Here is a 16,726-nt window from a genome sequence, read left to right as displayed (position 1 = left end):
TGATTACACACTTCAGAACCAGAAACAGGCGGGCTGAACTCTCAACTGGGAAGCGAAACACGCTGACCTGGCCCTACCCCAGGCAGATGGCAGGGGAGTCCTTGGGTCAGTGTTGCCTGAACTCAGGTGCTCTCGGGGAAGGGTGCCAAGAATCGGTTTGGGAGTTGAACAAAGGTCTTGGTCAGTTTCCTCCGGCTCAAGAACAGCCCGAGGCTCACTTGTCCTCTTCTTCCTCAGGCTTGACCCGGGTAGCTCAGCAGAGGCGAGCTACTGAGCTTTGTACCCTGAATTCCCACTTGGCCCGGTGCATCCTAGATCAGGGAAGCGCCAGGAATCAGGGATAAGAACTGCGCACCGTGGACTTAAGATGCGGAGGGCTGGGCTGGGTACCCAGCAGCGGCGGGTTGGGTGAGAACCGCTGAGAGCTTGCGCGAAAGCAGGGCTGAGCCTTTATCGATCGATGCGCTCGGCGTGCAGCGCGGCTACTGGAGTTGGCCAGGGATGGGTAGGGGCGGGGCGGGAGCTCCGACTGGGAAGGACTACCCTAGCGGCTAGTTCCTATTGGCTGACCGTTTGCAGGAGGCGGGCCCTGATTGGCCCGGCTGCTGTGAAGGCAGCGAGCGGCGGGGTTAAGAGCGTCGCTGCGGGCCGGGCCTAGGCACGAGACCCGAGAGCTGAGTCCGCTCCTCCGACCTGGAGCTGCGGTCCCTGCCATGGGTCGCCTCTGCCTCTACCGTCCCACCCTGCTCCCGGGTGGCCTCCTGTTCCTCCTGATGCTCGCAGATCCGGCGCTCCCGGCTGGAAGTCGGCCACCGGTGGTGCTGGGTGAGGCGCGCGTCCAGTTGTGGGTCCGTTCGTTCGTGCGTCCGGCTGGATGGGGTGCAGGCGGGGCTGTCTGCATCTCCTCTAAGCACGAGGTGGGGGAGCGTATGACTGTCTTGTCACCTGGGTCGGTCCGTCCACTTCCCGCTATGCCGGGCGCGGGTGTGGTCAAACTTGTCACCTTTCCCTGTAGAATGTGGGGGTAAGTGGGAGGCTTATCGCGCTTTTATGCATCGGTCCGCGGGGTCGTCTCATTTCCAAGCTTCGCCTCTCCTTATCCCCATTTTTAAGCTGGAAAGACTGAGGCTTTTTGACCCTACTCTTGAGGGTAGGCGGTAGAGTGGCCTCGAAGTTGGCCCCCAGGGGTTTCAGCGTTGACTTGGGCTTGGCTAGTAGGCTGTCTCCCTCCACCCTTCCAGCCCGACACTTTTGGGGTGGGGGGGGCATTACTGAAAGTAAGCTTTTTGGGGAAGGATTACTCTCCTAGCCTGCCACCGGGGCCTTCTCCTAACTTATCAAATATGTGGCCTTGGGCCTGAGGGAGGAGGCCCAAGGGAATCTGAGGATGCATACAGGTGGAGGGAAGGGTTGAGACCCTGGCTATGAACAGATGTTGTATGTCACCCTTACTCCTGTCAGACCTACTTGGAGTATGCTGTGTTGCGGCTAGGCAACCTCCCAGTCTTATCTCCTCCTCACTTCTAGCCCAGGGAGCTGTACAGAAGCCAGCAGTATTTCCTTGTGGTGGGTATGGCAGGGATGAGATCTCTGTCTTGGGGGTTTTGGATGCCTCATTCAAGCCATCATTCCCATGAAGAACTGGGGTTGGCAGGCAGTGTGATCCCAAGGATCCTTCACCAGGAATTCTGGGCCAGGACATGCTCCCTGGGGGATGCTGGGCCCAGGTTCACCATGGAGTTTGGGCATATTTGGCCTTGCCTTCTGTAAGTTTGCAGGATGATCCCCAGAGGTAAGGTCTGTGCTAGGCAAACACAGAGAATCCATCCATCACGTCAGGGGTCAGGAAAGGTTTCCTGGAGTACGCAGCTGGAGCCGAGGCCAGGAGAGTTCCAGGCAGAGGGAACTATGTATTAGAGGGAGGGAGCTGAGCAGTGCAGGCTGTCTGGAATGGAGTGGGGTAAGGAGTGGATGGTTAGGGCTCAAGACTGGTTGGGCCACCTGGACATCATCCTGGGGGCCTGCCAGGTGCGTTGTGTGGACCTAAGGAGTACTGAGTATGAAGAGTGTGGCGTTGGAAAGTATGTGGTCTCTGATCGGCTGGGTCCTAGACCTTTTCTCCTGGATTGGTGCTAAATGCACTCATTTATTCATTCAGTTCTTAGTTATCCTCCATCACAGCAGAGGAGCCTTAGGGTGTACCTAGAAACACAGAGCAACTGGAATCCTAACCTGCCCAGCTTCTCAGAGAATGAGGCTATTGACGTTAGTCCTGATGAGAGGGTCACTTCCTAGGCAGGTTGATAAGAAGTCTAGGGGTCCCCAAGGAGAGAGGGGTCTGGAATTCTCAAGGGGGAAGAAAGGACAAACTTTTTTGTCCCTCTACATTCCTTAGGATTATACAACAATAATGTATCCTGCTTGAGGACAGTCTCTGGAAAAAACCTTCTGGCTAATTCTGTTATCTTAAGGTGTAAATTATGGGAGTAGGTCTAGTGAGGTCTTTAGAACCTCCAGACATTCTTTTGATTCTCTCTAATAACTAATTAGGGCTTCCCTAGTGGCTCAGAGGGTAAAGCATCTGCCTGCGATGCAGGAGACCCAGGTTCAATCCCTGGGTCGGGAAGATATCCTGGAGAAGGAAATGGCAACCCACTCCAGTATTCTTGCCTGGAGAATCCTATGGACAGAGGAGTCTGGTGGGCTACAGTCCACAGGGTCACAAAGAGCCGGACATGACTGAGCGACTACACACTTACACTTACACACTTAATAACTAATTAGAGAGTATATAACTCCATGGCTAACACTAGCAAGGGGGTACTCTTTCTGCCCCCTTCTTATGCCTATGTCAGAAACTTTCTCTATCTCCTTTATACTTTAATAAAACTTTATTACACAAAAGCTCTGAATGGTCAAACCTCGTCTCTGGCCCCAGATTGAATTCTTCTCCTCCGGAGGCCAAGAATCCCGGTGTCTTTTCTGTGGTTCAGCAACAACCTTTCACTGGGAAACCCCATGGTGGGCAGCAGACAAGTTGTTTCTGGGCACAAAGCAGGGACCTGACCTTGGCCATCAGAGGATCAGCATCCAAGGGTGACCAGTCTTCGTGGGTGGGTCTCCAATTGGTGGCAGAGGAAGTAGAGGCCAGGGGAGGGATACAGAAGGCCCTGGGCAGTGGGATGGAACTGTAGCAAGCCATTTCCACCTCTTCCTGTGTTACTTAAGGTGAAAGGCACGTGGATGGCTCTTTCCTTCTTTCTAGGAAGTGACCCTCTTAGAGACCACATGCCCTGACCAAGGCAAAGAGTATTCAGGCAGAGCAGATCTGGTGACTTCCTCTTTCAGATATTTCCTCTGTGGCGGACACAGTGACCAAGGTTTCGCCACTGCATTGTCTAGTCCACAGGCGTGTCATCTAGGGGCTGTCGTGCTCCCCACTTCTGCACCGCATCACGAAGGGAGATGAGAACCGGTGCCATACCTCCCTCCCATGGCTGCCCTGAGGACACCAAGGAGGGCGTGTCCTCGGCAGGGCTGGGTTCACAGCTGGAGCCCAGTGAATGCCCAGGAGAGCCAAACACTGGTTGTCCACTTAGTGATCACGGACCCTACATGGGGCTATGTTTGGAAGGTATGAAGAGAGTGGCATGTGGGAGCAGTGAGGTCTGAAAGGTCACTGGGAGTAAAGGTAAAGGTCACTGGGATAGTGAAAGGCCTTGAAGGTGGGACAGTGAAGGAATGGAGGTGGGTGGGTTTGAGTGTCACAAGAAGTTAATAGTTAATGGACGGTATACTGCCCACAAGACACCCCCAGACTGGCTGGAACCAGAAGGTTGATGATCCTCCTTATCTCACCACCAACCCATCAGAAGAATGTCCACGAGCTGATCATGTTCTCTTTGAACATTTACTATAAAACTTCTTATCACCCTCTCCAAGTTGGGACACACAGTTTTGAGGGCATGAGCCCGCTGTGGCCCCCTTTGCCTGGCAAAGCATTAAAGCAGGACTCTATATAGACTGAACAGGTAGAGAGAAGTCATCAGTGGAGCCTGGCCACACCCATCCCCATGGCGCTGTAACTGGAACCATATATAGCTTCTGGAGAGCCATTTCCAACCTAGGGTCCAGGTGTGCCAAGGTGCTGGGGTCCCCAGATGAGTTGCCCTCTGGAATCTTTAGCAGGATTTAGCAGCTGGGCTCTGACCTTTAGTAAGGTCTGAGGACCTAGTTAGGCTGGCCAGTGCCAGCTTCTCTCAACCTTTTTTGTTCATTGCCGCCTTCCACCAGCCTGTCCCAGAGTGCCTTCTTTGGATTTAGCTTTAACTGGTTAAGTGTCCATGTGCGCTGTCCTGTTTCTTGATCCTTCTTTCAGAGTATAAGACCCTGCCTATGAAGCAGTAACCGGCCTCTGTACCCTGACACCAAATTAAATCTCAAAGACAGAAATTTGGGTGAAGTAGAAAAGAATAGCTTTATTGCTTTGCCAGGCAAAGGGGCCACAGTGGGCTCATGCCCTCAAAACTGTGTGTCCCAATTTGGAGAAGGTGATAACAAGTTTTATAGTAAAGGTTCAAAGAGAGTGTGATCAGCTTGTGGACATTTTTCTAGATATTCTTCTGATGGGTTGGTGGTGAAATAAGGAGGATCATCAACCTTCTGGTTCCAGCCAGTTTGGGGGCATCTACATGCTTGTGGACAGCATCAGTTCAGTTCAGTTCAGTTCCGTCGCTCAGCCATGTCTGACTCTTTGCGACCCCATGGACTGCAGCACCCCAGTCTTCCCTGTCTGTCACCAACTCCCGGAGCTTGCTCAAACTCATGTCCATTGAGTCTGTGATGCCATCCAACCATCTCATCCTCTGTCATCCCCTTCTCCTCCTGCCTTCAATCTTGCCCAGCATCAGGGTCTTTTCCAATGAATCAGTTCTTCACATCAGGTGGCCAAAGTATTGAAGTTTCAGCTTCAGTGTCAGTCCTTCCGGTGAATATTCAGGACTGATCTCCTTTAGGATGGACTGGTTGGATCTCCTTGCAGTCCAAGGGACTCTCAAGAGTCTTCTCCAACACCACAGTTCAAAAGCATCAATTCTTCGGTGCTCAGCTTTCTTTATAGTCCAACTCTCACATCCATACACGACTATTGGAAAAACTATAGCTTTGACTAGACGGATCTTTTTTTTTTTTTTTAGAGAAGTCTCTGCCTTTATTGGCCAGCAGGTTACTTGAGGGGGTTGAAGCGGGAGGAATGGGTAGCCCCGATACCAGGCTGGCCATGCTTCATGGGCTTGTAGGTGATGGAAAACTCTCCTAGGTAGTGGCTGATCATCAGCCTTGATTTCCACCTGGTTGAAGGTCTTGCGGTTGTAGACGCCCACCATCTCGGGCAGGATGATCATGTCGCAGATGTGTCTTCACCACCTCGAGTTTCTCCATGGGCGGCACATCCTTCTTGGCTTTGAGCAGCCGCTTCAGCAGCAGTGCTGCTTCCTCCGCAGGCCACAGTTCAGCTGCCGCCGCTGGCGCACATTGTATAGCTGCATCAGCTGCTCATAGGCCATGTCCAGCAGCTGGTTGAGGTCCGCTGCCACAGTAGGTGAACTTGCAGAACGTCCGCTTCCTCTTCTGTTCCACTTCCATCGTCTTGTCGGTTCTTCAGAAAGACTGGATGAACCTTTGTTGGCATAGTAATGTCTCTGCTTTGTAATATGCTGTCTAGGTTGGTCCTAGCTTTTCTTCCAATAAGCAAGTGTCTTTTAATTTCATGGCTGCAGTCACCATCTGCAGTGATTTTGGAGCCCAAGAAAAGAAAGTCTGTCACTGTTTCCCCATCTATCTGCCATGAGGTGATGGGACCGGATGCCATGATCTTCGTTTTTTGAATGTTGAGTTTGAAGCCAGCTTTTCACTTTCCTCTTTCACTTTCATCAAGAGGCTCTTTAGTTCTTCTTCACTTTCTGCCATAAGGGTGGTGTCATCTGCGTATCTGAGGTTATTGATATTTCTCCCGGTAATCTTGATTCCAGCTTGTGCTTCTAGTCTTTCCCATTCTATTATTTTCCTCTATTTCTTTGCATTGATCGCTGAGGAAGTCTTTCTTATCTCTCCTTGCTATTCTTTGGAACTCTGCATTCATCTTTCCTTTTCTCCTTTGCCTTTCATGTCTTTTCCTTTCTCAGCTAGTTGTAAGGCCTCCTCAGACAACCATTTGACCTTTTTGCATTTCTTTTTCCTGGAGATGGTCTTGATCACTGCCTCCTGTACAATTTCATGAACCTCTGTCCACAGTTCTGCAGGCACTCTGTCAGATCTAACCCCTTGAATATGCTTGTCACTTCCAATGTACCATCCAGACCGTGTTAACTTCTACCTGGAGGGGGTTTTGATATCTGAAAATAGCTCAAAGATATACTGTGTGTATGCCTTCATGGAGAACAATAGGACCTTGCCCCAGGGCTGCACTGTTGTTTTCTGACTAACTTTTCCTCCCAGGTCTCCCATCCCCTCCCTTTGCTAATTAACCACTGCTTGAATTGGCCCCTTGGAACTCAGGGGAAGTCATGAGGCTGAAAGAAGCCTGTTTCCCATAATCAAAGAAATGGTGGACACAGAAAGGCTTTTGTGTCCAGGAGCCCCACAGGGCCCTGCTGTCACCTGCTCTGCAGCCTGGGACAGCTGTGGGGAGAAGGCCTGTGGGTATCCGGCCAGGCCCAGGGCCTCATTCATGCTCTGTGTCCCCCTTCAGTGCCCGGTGATTTGGGCAACCAGCTGGAGGCAAAGCTGGACAAGCCGTCCGTCGTGCACTACCTCTGCTCCAAGAGGACGGATAGCTACTTCACACTGTGGCTGAACCTGGAGCTGCTGCTGCCTGTCATCATTGACTGCTGGATCGACAATATCAGGTGAGGGCTGGGGCACAACAGGGTGCTGCTTCCTGACCTAGTCCAGAGATGCCGCCAGGGCCTGTTTCTGTCTTATCTGTGCCTCAAGGGACCTGGAGGTCACTGACCTTTGACCTTTCTCCCTTCCCCTATCCGGTCTGCACTACCTCTGCACCCTCCCAGCCGGAACTTTCTCCCCTCTCCTCCTCCAGTGCTTCTTGCCCTGTTTGTGGTTTCTAGGCTCCAGTTCCTATTCACAGCCTCACTTCGCCCCCACCCCCCACCCCTTCCCTTGCCTCTGCCTTGGTCACGCCTGCTTCTCCAGCTTCCTGGGATTCCTTTCCACTTGCTCTTTCACTCTAGAATCTCTCTCCACCATTTGCCTGATCAACTTTCTCCCATTCACTGTTTAAAACCCAAGCCTGGGACTTTCCTGGTGGTCCAGTAGTTAAGACTCTGCATTTCCAGTGCAGGGGGCTCAGGTTCGATCTGTGGTCAGAGAACTAGATTTCACATGCCACGTGGTGCGGTCAAACAAACAAATCTCCACCGTCCCTCTCCCCCAGACTGATTCCTATGTGAAGTCTCCCTGCCACCCCTCAGAGCTCTTAATCTCTCTTTCTGCCTCTTCTAACTTGTACTCCTGGCCTGCCAAACATTGTTTTCTAGGATGTTTCTCCCATTATAAGATAGTCACTGTTAAGAATTACTCATTATTGAACATAGACACTATATATTTTACGTATTTTCTTCTTTCTTTTTTTTTTGGCCGCATTGTGCGGCTTGCGCGATCTCATTCCCCAACCATGGATTGAACCCAGACCCCAGCTGTAAAAGCGCTAAGTTCTAGCAGCTAGACCACCAGGGAACACCTCCCCCACTTTTTTTCATTGAGTCTTACAGCAACCCTGTGAAATAGTGCTGTAACTCGTGTTACAGATGAGGAGATCTGGAAGCTCAAAAGGGTTACAAAATTGTTTGGGGGTCACTCAGCTAATAAATGGCAAGCTGAAATTGAACCCAGAGTTGTGTGTGTCTGAGCTCAGGGCTCCTGAGCATACTCTGAGCACATTGAGCTCCCTGAAGGCAGCGACTGTGTCTCTTTTATCTTTAAAGCTGTAGAACCTGAAACATAATTGGCGTTCAGTAACTATTTGAACTGAATGGAGTCTTACAAGTGAAAATGTTTTCCTTGAAGGCACACTACCTGGTTCCAGCCAGTTCTCTGGGTGCCCTGCCTTTCCCTGTTGTTTATTTCACCAGCTTTCTTGACTCTTTCCTCCTCCTTGTGTGATCAGGGCTATTTCTGGGATGTTGATCTGCATTTCTATTTTTGTGGTAGAGACGTAATGGTCTCAGGTAATGCCAGCTGGAGGGGCAGACTGACCCGGAGAGGGGCTTGTCTACCTTCATTGGGCCTCTGACCTGTTGGGACTTGAATCCAGACCAGAGTGCTTTGGCCTTCTAGAACTTTATTGAGTGGCCATTGAGATGATCTCCAGCTCGCCCTGGAGAGAGTGGGTCCCAGGACTTTTATTTGCGCCAGTGTTGGGTACTTATCAGCTTTCTGTGGCTGATCCCTAAGGGTGGGTGGGACTCAGGACCACTGGGGACTGCAGGTCTAGCCTGTGTTTCCTCAGGCACCTTTGCTTCCTTATTAGGGGAGGCTAGAGCAGAGGTCCTGACCTGGCACAAGGCTCTCCTCCTGTCTCCTACCACCCTGGCCCCATCATTTCTCCAGGCCTTGCCCACCAGCTCACATGGCAGCCACTGGTGCTCAGGGTTTCTCTGTCTGGTTTCTTTATGTGTTGCATTCATCATATGCTTTGCCCTGGGTCATGTTAGGGTAGATGGCGGGAACTGAATCCACGGAGACAAAGTGGTGTGAGCCTGCAAAGTTAGGCTGCTTGCGTTTTGGGGTGAAGTGTGATGTTCATGGCAGAGCCAGGCCTGGCAGCCAGGTCCCTCTCCCCACAAGATCTAAAACGTGCATTCTCACGTGGGTGACACTGAGGAGAAGGGAATATTGCCCGATGGGTTCTGGAGCCAGTCTCTGGAGTGAGCCTTGATGGGGTCCTCATTTAGATGTGCTTACTCAGATCTGTGGGCTTCCCTGGTGGCTCAGTGAATCTGCCTGCCAATGCAGGAGACGCAGGTTCAACCCCTGGGTCAAGAAGTTCCCCTGGAGAAGGAAATGGCAACCCACTCCAGTATCCTTGCCTGAAAAATTCCATGGACCGAGGAGTATGGCGGGCTACAGTCTATGGGGTTGCAAAAGAGTCAGACATGATTTAGCAACTAAACAACAACAACTTGGATCTATGCTTTACAAACTTGCTTTGTTACTTTCTGGTCTCTATACATCTGACCAGACCTGAGGATGGGAAGGGAATATGGTTCAGGGCCCGGAACAGTATTGGGACATGTCAACTTTGGTGTTGCCTCTGGGTCACTGGCTCAGTATCCCTTCCCGGCAGGCTGGTCTACAACCAAATGTCCCGCACCACCCAGTTTCCCGATGGTGTGGATGTGCGTGTCCCTGGCTTTGGGGACACCTTCTCACTGGAGTTCCTGGACCCCAGCAAAAGCAGCGTGGGTATGTAGCCCTTCCTCATGACCCCTAGGGAATGGGGATGGAGGTTCTGAGGGATTCCTAGAGTGGGAGGAACCCTGCTGGTTTGAAGGGGTGGCTTGTGAACCATCTCTGATCCATGTGGGCACAGACCTGTAGAGTGCTCCCTTGGGGATCTCCTGGCTGTAGATGTCACAGTCTCTTTCGTAGGCATGGTGTGGCTGGCTGACAGTGACAGTACTCTGTCTAAACATAAGCATTTCTGTCTACAGGTTCCTATTTCCATACCATGGTGGAGAGCCTTGTGGGCTGGGGCTACGAACGAGGCAAGGATGTCCGGGGGGCCCCCTACGACTGGCGCCGAGCTCCAAGTAAGTGGCTGCTCTGGTTTCCTCCCGGACGCCATGGGAGGTAGGAAGGAGGAAATCACAGCCACCACAGGCCCTGGGCCTTCCCCTACGCCCGAGTCTCTGGCATCCAGCCCAGCTGTCACTGCTCCCATCTCTGGTCACCCTGTCCTGCCTTTCCCCCACCCTCAGCCCAGGATTTCTGGGCCTCTGAGCCCTGGGAAGAGCAAATGAGGCAGAGGAGGGGGAAAGGAGCTCCTCTGTTTGCTCCCTTTGTGGAAATTGAGGGGAAACCATACCCCTCCCCTTGGAATTTTCACACTCTCCCCACCGGTGTAGTCCTGGGTCTGGCCTGAGACATGGTTCGTGGTTCAGGCCCAAGGACCCTTCTTGCCTGACCCCTGCCTGGCTTTGGCCTGCAGATGAAAACGGGCCCTACTTCCTGGCCCTCCGCAAGATGATCGAGGAGATGTACCATCTGTACGGGGGCCCTGTGGTGCTGGTGGCCCACAGTATGGGCAACATGTACACGCTCTACTTTCTGCAGCGGCAGCCACAGGACTGGAAGGACAAGTACATCCGTGCCTTTGTGGCACTGGGTCCGCCCTGGGGGGGCGTGGCCAAGACCCTGCGTGTCCTGGCGTCAGGTAAGATCCCACCTGGCCCAGCGTCAGGAGGGCTGGTGCTGGGGGTGACACAGTCTCTTTCCCTCTCTTGCGTCCTCCTGGGCCACCCTCATGTCTCCTCTCTTGGGTCTTAGAGCCTTCCCTCTCCAGAGTGGTATTCTTTTCCAGACATCTCTTTCTGAAAGAGAATATAACACTACTAAATTCACTTCTTTAGTTGACGACCCTTGTTATCTGTGTAAGTTGCTTGCAGCATGTGGGCAGAGTGGCGTAACTGTTGGTCATCAGGGCACACGTGTACACACACACACACTGTGTGGGCCTGGCTGGTCTAACTTGGTTTGATCCAGAATTTTCTGGAAGAGTGACTTCCCTGATGGTCCAGTGGTTAAGACTCTGCACTTCCACTGCAGGGGGTGCAGGTTCAATCCCTGGTCAGGAAACTAAGATGTCACTGCCAAACAATAAAAAATTTTTTAAAAAAAGTTCTCTGCAGGAGACTTCTCCCTCTCTTTGACCCCCCCCCTCATTTCTTCATCCCCACTTTCACCCCAGAGAAGAAAGGCTGGGCTTCAGCTTCCTGTTTATGAGTTACACCTCCCTCTGCAGCTGTGGGCAGCCTCTGTGGGCAACACAAAGAGGAAGCAGGTGCAGGTTTATCCGGGCCCACTTGCTTGGCAGTTGGGAAAACCACCTCCTTCCCTGTTCCTTTCCAATCTACCTGCCTTTTCACAACTGTTAGAACCTGCCAGCTGGAGCCAGTGGGCTTTCCTCCCTCTGCTAGGACTGGACGTGCGCTCTATGGCCCCTCACTGTGGGAGCTGTGAGCCAGGGCCAGGCCAAGCATCTGATGAGGTTTCTTCCTTAAGTGACCAGCACTGCCTGACTTGCCTATTGGTCACGTGATCACTGTGATCAGGCTGCTGTCTGGAGTGACCCTGAATTAGTTGGACAGCGGATCCAGTTATAGTGAGGACTCATCACACTGTCTACTCTGTCCAGCCTGGCCCTGAAAGGACACCCTCTGAGGTGTGGGCACCCTCTGAGTTTGAGACAGGTTGCTATGGGGAAATTCAGAGCTGGCCCTTTCAGAGATTCCCCGTGAGCCCCCTTAGAGCTTTGCTTCAGACTCTGGGAAACTGCTGTCAGGCTGTGGCAGTCTGGGAGTGGGGATGGGGCAGGAAGGGTGGCAGTCATGGACCCCCAGCTAGGGATTCCCTTTCCTGAGGGGTTCTGGAGCCAGGCCCCGTCAGGCAGAGCTGAAGGTCTGCAGTCAGAGTTGGGGTGATGGGTGGCTCTGGATTCTGAGTAGGACATGGGGTCCATGTTTCCAAGTTCCTGCTTATCTTCTGGAGATCTCACTGGCCTGTGGTGTTTGTGTTATTGGCATTTCTCTGTCCACGGCCTCCCCTCCTGCCCTGTCTCCTGCAGGTACGGGTGCCCAGGTGCCAGGTAGGTGGGTGGGATGAGACCAGGGCTGACTTGGCTGCAGGTCTGAGCGTAGGAAGGGAAAAAGGTTTACAAAGCTCAATGTAATAAAAGATTGAGAAGAATGTGTCTCTGGGCTGCCACCCTGCTGACTCACCTTCGACAGGGTCAGTGCCCACTGGCCGGGTGATAAGTACTCTGAGGAGGGTATTGTTTTTAACCACAAATCACGCCATGGGTGTGTCCTCCTGAACCCCTAGTGACAAAATGCAAAAGGAAAGGAACAAATCTTGGTCATGTGCTTCCCAGGTGGAGCAAAAATACAGGGAAATAGGGGAGTTGTCATGACGTTCACAGTGTAGCAATGGTGGAGTGCTGGCTGGGCGCTGGCAGGGGGCCTGCGGTGAGCACGCTGCCCAGCTAGTTGGCATTCCTGAGCACAGACTGACCTAACCCCACAGGAGACAACAACCGGATCCCGGTCATTGGGTCCCTGAAGATCCGGGCACAGCAGCGGTCTGCCGTCTCCACCACTTGGCTGCTGCCCTACAACTATACCTGGTCACCACAGAAGGTCTTCGTGCGCACACCTAAGGCCAACTACACGCTGCAGGACTACCACCAGTTCTTCCAGGACATCGGCTTCGAAGACGGCTGGTTCATGCGGCAGGACACGGAGGGGCTGGTTGAGGCCACAGTGCCGCCGGGCGTGCGGCTGCACTGCCTCTACGGCACGGGCGTCCCCACGCCAGAGTCCTTCGACTATGAGAGCTTCCCAGACCGTGACCCGAAAATCCACTATGGCAGCGGTGACGGCACTGTGAACTTGCAGAGTGCCCTGCACTGCCAGACCTGGCGCGGCGTCCAGAAGCAAGAAGTGTCACTGCAGGTGTTGCCAGGCAATGAGCACATCGCTATGCTGGCCAACACCACTACCCTGGCCTACCTGAAACATGTGCTTCTCGGGCCCTGATGCCCGTGGCGGGCAGGGCCATGGGGTGACCCAGCCGCCGCTGCTTCTTCTGGCTGCTTGTACCATGGCCCACAAGTTTAGCGGTTTGTGACTGATCATCTAAACTCCTAGATCTTGAGTTGTGAAATGGGGAAATGGTGTTTTTTTATCCTTCCTCTCTGGAATTGAGGAAGACATAGTCTGGACTTACTTGAGGGACCCTTGATGGCAAGAGTGCTACTGCTGGTGGAATTGTGACCTCAGGATAGCTCCATAGGGGGATTGACTGGCACCTGGCCCCACTCGCCAGTGCCGGGACCATGTGTTCTTCCTACCCCCGTGGCCTTTTCACACTCATCCACCAGGCCCTGGCTCCTCAGCCTTCTGATGAGGGATCTTACTGGCCTGTGGTCCCTAGGACAGGCTCCCGGTCTCTAGGGTGCACCTTCTCACACACTGGCCACACGTCGGCCTGCTACTGGCCATGAGTGGCTGGAGCTGCTGGATTCCCTGTGGCCTAACTGCTCACTCAGTCCAACTGTGGCTTTCTGGGAGCAGCCTAGTTCCCCCTGCAGGCAGGGGTGGGTTGTTGTCTTCTCCATGTGTTCCCAGGGTTCCTCGAGTGTTCCCAGGGCCTGGGGCATTCACTCCTACCTCTCTTACCTCTAAGAACAGCCTAGCTCAGGGCTAGGGACTGGGTCCCAGGAGCCCTGATCTCCATGGTTGGGCTGTGCACACAGTATTGATGCTATCTCCCTTCACCCTGGGGCTGTGGGTCAAGGATGAGAGCGGGCCTGGTGCTTCGCCCTTTAGGTACTCATGAAGAAACAGAACTCAAGGAAGCAGCCAAGGCCAGTCAGAGCCGCGCAGAGCTGCTCTCTTGCTAACCTGCCACATAGCTAGCTGCCCTGCCCTAGGGTCTCTGTAGCACCCAGGTAGGCTGGCACAGGACTGAGAGGAGGTGGGACTCTTGCCCACTCTGCCCAGCACCTATCTCCAGCAGGTAGCTCAGTGGTGTTTAGTGAGCAGGGACGAGCCCAGAAACTCGAGTGGGCCCCTGAGAGAGCCAGGTGCCTTGAGGGTCCCCTGGGGGTTTTCTTCCTGCTCCAGAGGCGCTGCATGACTCTCCCTGTGACAGGAGGGAAGGAGGATCAGGATCTGCCTTGGTGGTCTCCAAGTGGGCGACACCCAAGACTTGGGTCTGGCCTCTAGGGTGGGGCCCTAAAGCCACAGTCAGGCTGGACTGTGCTTCGCTCCTCCAAGGTTTCTGAGAAGTGGGATTTTCTCTGTCGCATTCATACCCAGCATCAGTTTTCCCCTTTGTTCCTGAGTGGGGGGCCCTGTATGGGACTCTAAGCAGGCTGTACCTCAATTCTGGCAATAAAAGTATTCTGGATGCTGTAAAATGCCCTGGCCTAGCCTCTGCTCTGAGCATGAGAGGAGGGAGGTAGTGGAAGGTGAGGGGGCTAGAGAGGCAGGTAATCAGGGGGTTAGACCCTGACCTTTCGTGGGGACTTGATGGGGTCTTTGAGCACCAAAGCGTGGCTCCTGGGCTCTTTTTGGGCTTTATCCTCCTGCCCTGTCTCCGGGAATCTAGTTCCCGTCCTGGGACTGAGAACCAGGACCTGAAACATTCCTGTTGGAGTGAAGCTCTTGTCTTCTCCCTTCGCCTCTCTGGTCAACAGACCCCAAATGTCACCTGAGAGCTGGCAGCCAAGGGCAATTCTGCCGGTCACCCTGGCTGGACTCCCCTTCCCAGCCTCTACCCTCCCTCAACTTACAGGTCTCAGCATTCTTTGAAATTTTTTAGTATGCCACCCTTCTACTTAGCTTCATAAGCTCATCTGCCCACCATCTTTGGGGACAGGGTAAGACTGAGGAAGAGGGAGAGACCAAGATGGGCAGAGACAGGGACTGAGAGACTGGGGAGCAAACAAAGATGGATAAGGACAGAGAAACAGAGCGTCTGAGACAGGAAAACATGCATAGGGATGGGATTCAGGCCTGAATTCTGTTGGGCAGAGCTGAGGGCCAGTGTGGGTGGTGGGAGCCCCAATTCCTGCCTCCTCCAATAGGAGCCTGGCTAGCCTAGGTTTTAGGCATCAATACATCCTGGGCCAGTAGAGGGCGATCTGAACCCTCTCACTACACCAGTTACTGGCCAACCTGGAAAAATGTGTTGCGCTGAGGGTTAGGATGTCTAGAAGTACATTGGATGTATATCTAGAAATAGAAATACCGCTGGATGTCTGGAAATCCAGCTGCATCTCTGGCCTTAGAGAAATGATGACAATATGAAAGGAAGTAAGCCCTTACCCCCAGGTGCTGCCCAGCCTGTTAGCTATGCCCTGACATCTTATCTGATATTCACTGCCTTATAGCCACCTTCACCCCTGACCTATTTCAACCCCACTTCTACCCTCAGTTTCACAGCTGCAGAGAAAGGATATGGAGTCAGAGCATGCTTCAGGACTGGCAGACAGGGGTTCAAATCTGAGTTTTACCAGCTCCAGCTAAGTAGTCTGACTCCCTGAGCCTCAGTTTGTTCATTTGAAGAGTGGGGATAAATAAATATACCTTCCATGGTGGTCCTGAGGAACACTGATGGTGTTAGAGAACGTCTGATTCAGCACTTGATTCATAATAGCTTTCAGGTGGCAGGATGCTGGCAGGGTGTGAGACAGTGAAGCCGGAGGTTCTGGGAGTTTGCAGGCCATGTATGTTGCTGATACAAAGACAAGTGGACTGGCTGCCGTTGAGTGACACAAGTATCCAGAGCTCTTCCTCTCCAAGCCAGAGAGGCAGGAGGGACTGATCCAGGGGGCAAATGGTCAGACTCTAATGATTCCAAATATATCCAAGCAGACATACCTCAGACATACTGCGAGTTCATTTCCCGACAACTACAATAAAGTGAGTATCGCAGTAAAATGAGTCATATGAATTTTTTTTCTGGTGCATCTAAAAGCTGTTTACACTATAGCCTATTATGTGTGCAGTATCATTATGTCTAAAAAACTGTACATACCTTACGTTAAAAATACTTTGCCAAAGACTGCTAACCATCAACTGACAAAATCGGGTTGCCACAAACCTTCTAGTTGTAAAAGATGCAATATCTGCATATCACAATAAAGCCAAGAGCAATAAGACACGTTATGCCTGTACTTTCATTTACACTTAGGGAAAATATTCCAAGCAGAGAGCACAAGGAGGGCAGCACCAGTGAAAGCTTTTCAAGGATCATTATTTCAGGTCTATAGGGAGGAGATGGAAGGGCTTTTAGGCATTTAGATATGAAATGATTCCAATATCTATTTTAGGAGCACATCTTATTCTGTGGGGAATGGATTAGAGACAGAAAGAGGAATTGGGAGGCTATTCTGGCTGGGGAGAAGACAACCATGAGATGCAGGACCTAGGAGCCACGGGGGGGGTCATCTTCTGCAGGGTCACTGCCTGGTGGGGAGGTTATTTGTGTAGTCAATATGCGCAGTTGTGAACACGTGTCTGGGGGAAATGCCTCCATGGCCTAGAAGAGAATCATGGCCTGAGGTGTGGAAGCTAGGGATTAACCTCAGCTTTCCGTGAGAACAGGAGGCCCTAAACACAGCCCCGGAGCTACCAGAGGAAAAGGATCCCTAGAAGAAGGCAGAGGAGGAGGAACCAGAGAGAGGAAGAAGAAAGGAGGATGCAGTTCCAAGAGGAATCAGGCAGGATGAAGACTGAAAACGATCCTCACACCTGGGCCCCAGGGAAGCCTGGGGTTTACTTTGGAAGCCGGGCGATGTCCATGTGTCTGTGGGAACTATAAAGGATCCGCAGTAGTCGGAGGTCACGTCCTGGGTCTGTGTCTCCCCAGGGTCTCTAGTAGCAGTGTTGGCGGCGAACAAAGTATGGAGGCTCTTCAGAGTTCC

The 16,726-nt window shown here is 52.5% G+C and overlaps 1 protein-coding gene, 2 non-coding genes and 1 pseudogene across 4 annotated transcripts; 3 read left to right on the top strand and 1 right to left on the bottom strand.

Annotated features, from left to right (window-relative positions):
• The first annotated feature begins 585 nt into the window (after nucleotides 1–585).
• Nucleotides 586–15,968, top strand: PLA2G15 (phospholipase A2 group XV). 2 transcript variants are annotated; one of them, XM_043436397.1, is made up of 6 exons: nucleotides 586–825; nucleotides 6,749–6,905; nucleotides 9,362–9,480; nucleotides 9,729–9,827; nucleotides 10,226–10,450; nucleotides 12,319–15,968. In XM_043436397.1, the coding sequence occupies exons 1-6, from the start codon at nucleotides 714–716 to the stop codon at nucleotides 12,828–12,830; spliced, it is 1,224 nt and encodes a 407-aa protein (XP_043292332.1). In that variant the 5' UTR covers nucleotides 586–713; the 3' UTR covers nucleotides 12,831–15,968. The 2 variants fall into 2 exon arrangements, with proteins under 2 accessions (XP_043292332.1, XP_043292333.1); XM_043436398.1 differs by having other exon boundaries at nucleotides 608–825; nucleotides 10,351–10,450.
• TRNAR-GCG lies at nucleotides 2,555–2,626 on the top strand. Its single transcript has one exon. It is a non-coding gene; the product is annotated as a tRNA-Arg (tRNA).
• LOC122420857 lies at nucleotides 5,179–5,770 on the bottom strand (annotated as a pseudogene).
• TRNAG-UCC lies at nucleotides 10,800–10,872 on the top strand. The gene has a single exon. It is a non-coding gene; the product is annotated as a tRNA-Gly (tRNA).
• Nucleotides 15,969–16,726: the final 758 nt, after the last annotated feature.

This window comes from Cervus canadensis, chromosome 18 (assembly GCF_019320065.1).
Source record: "Cervus canadensis isolate Bull #8, Minnesota chromosome 18, ASM1932006v1, whole genome shotgun sequence".
NCBI lineage: Eukaryota > Metazoa > Chordata > Mammalia > Artiodactyla > Cervidae > Cervus > Cervus canadensis.
This window is presented reverse-complemented; position numbering and strand designations above follow the sequence as displayed.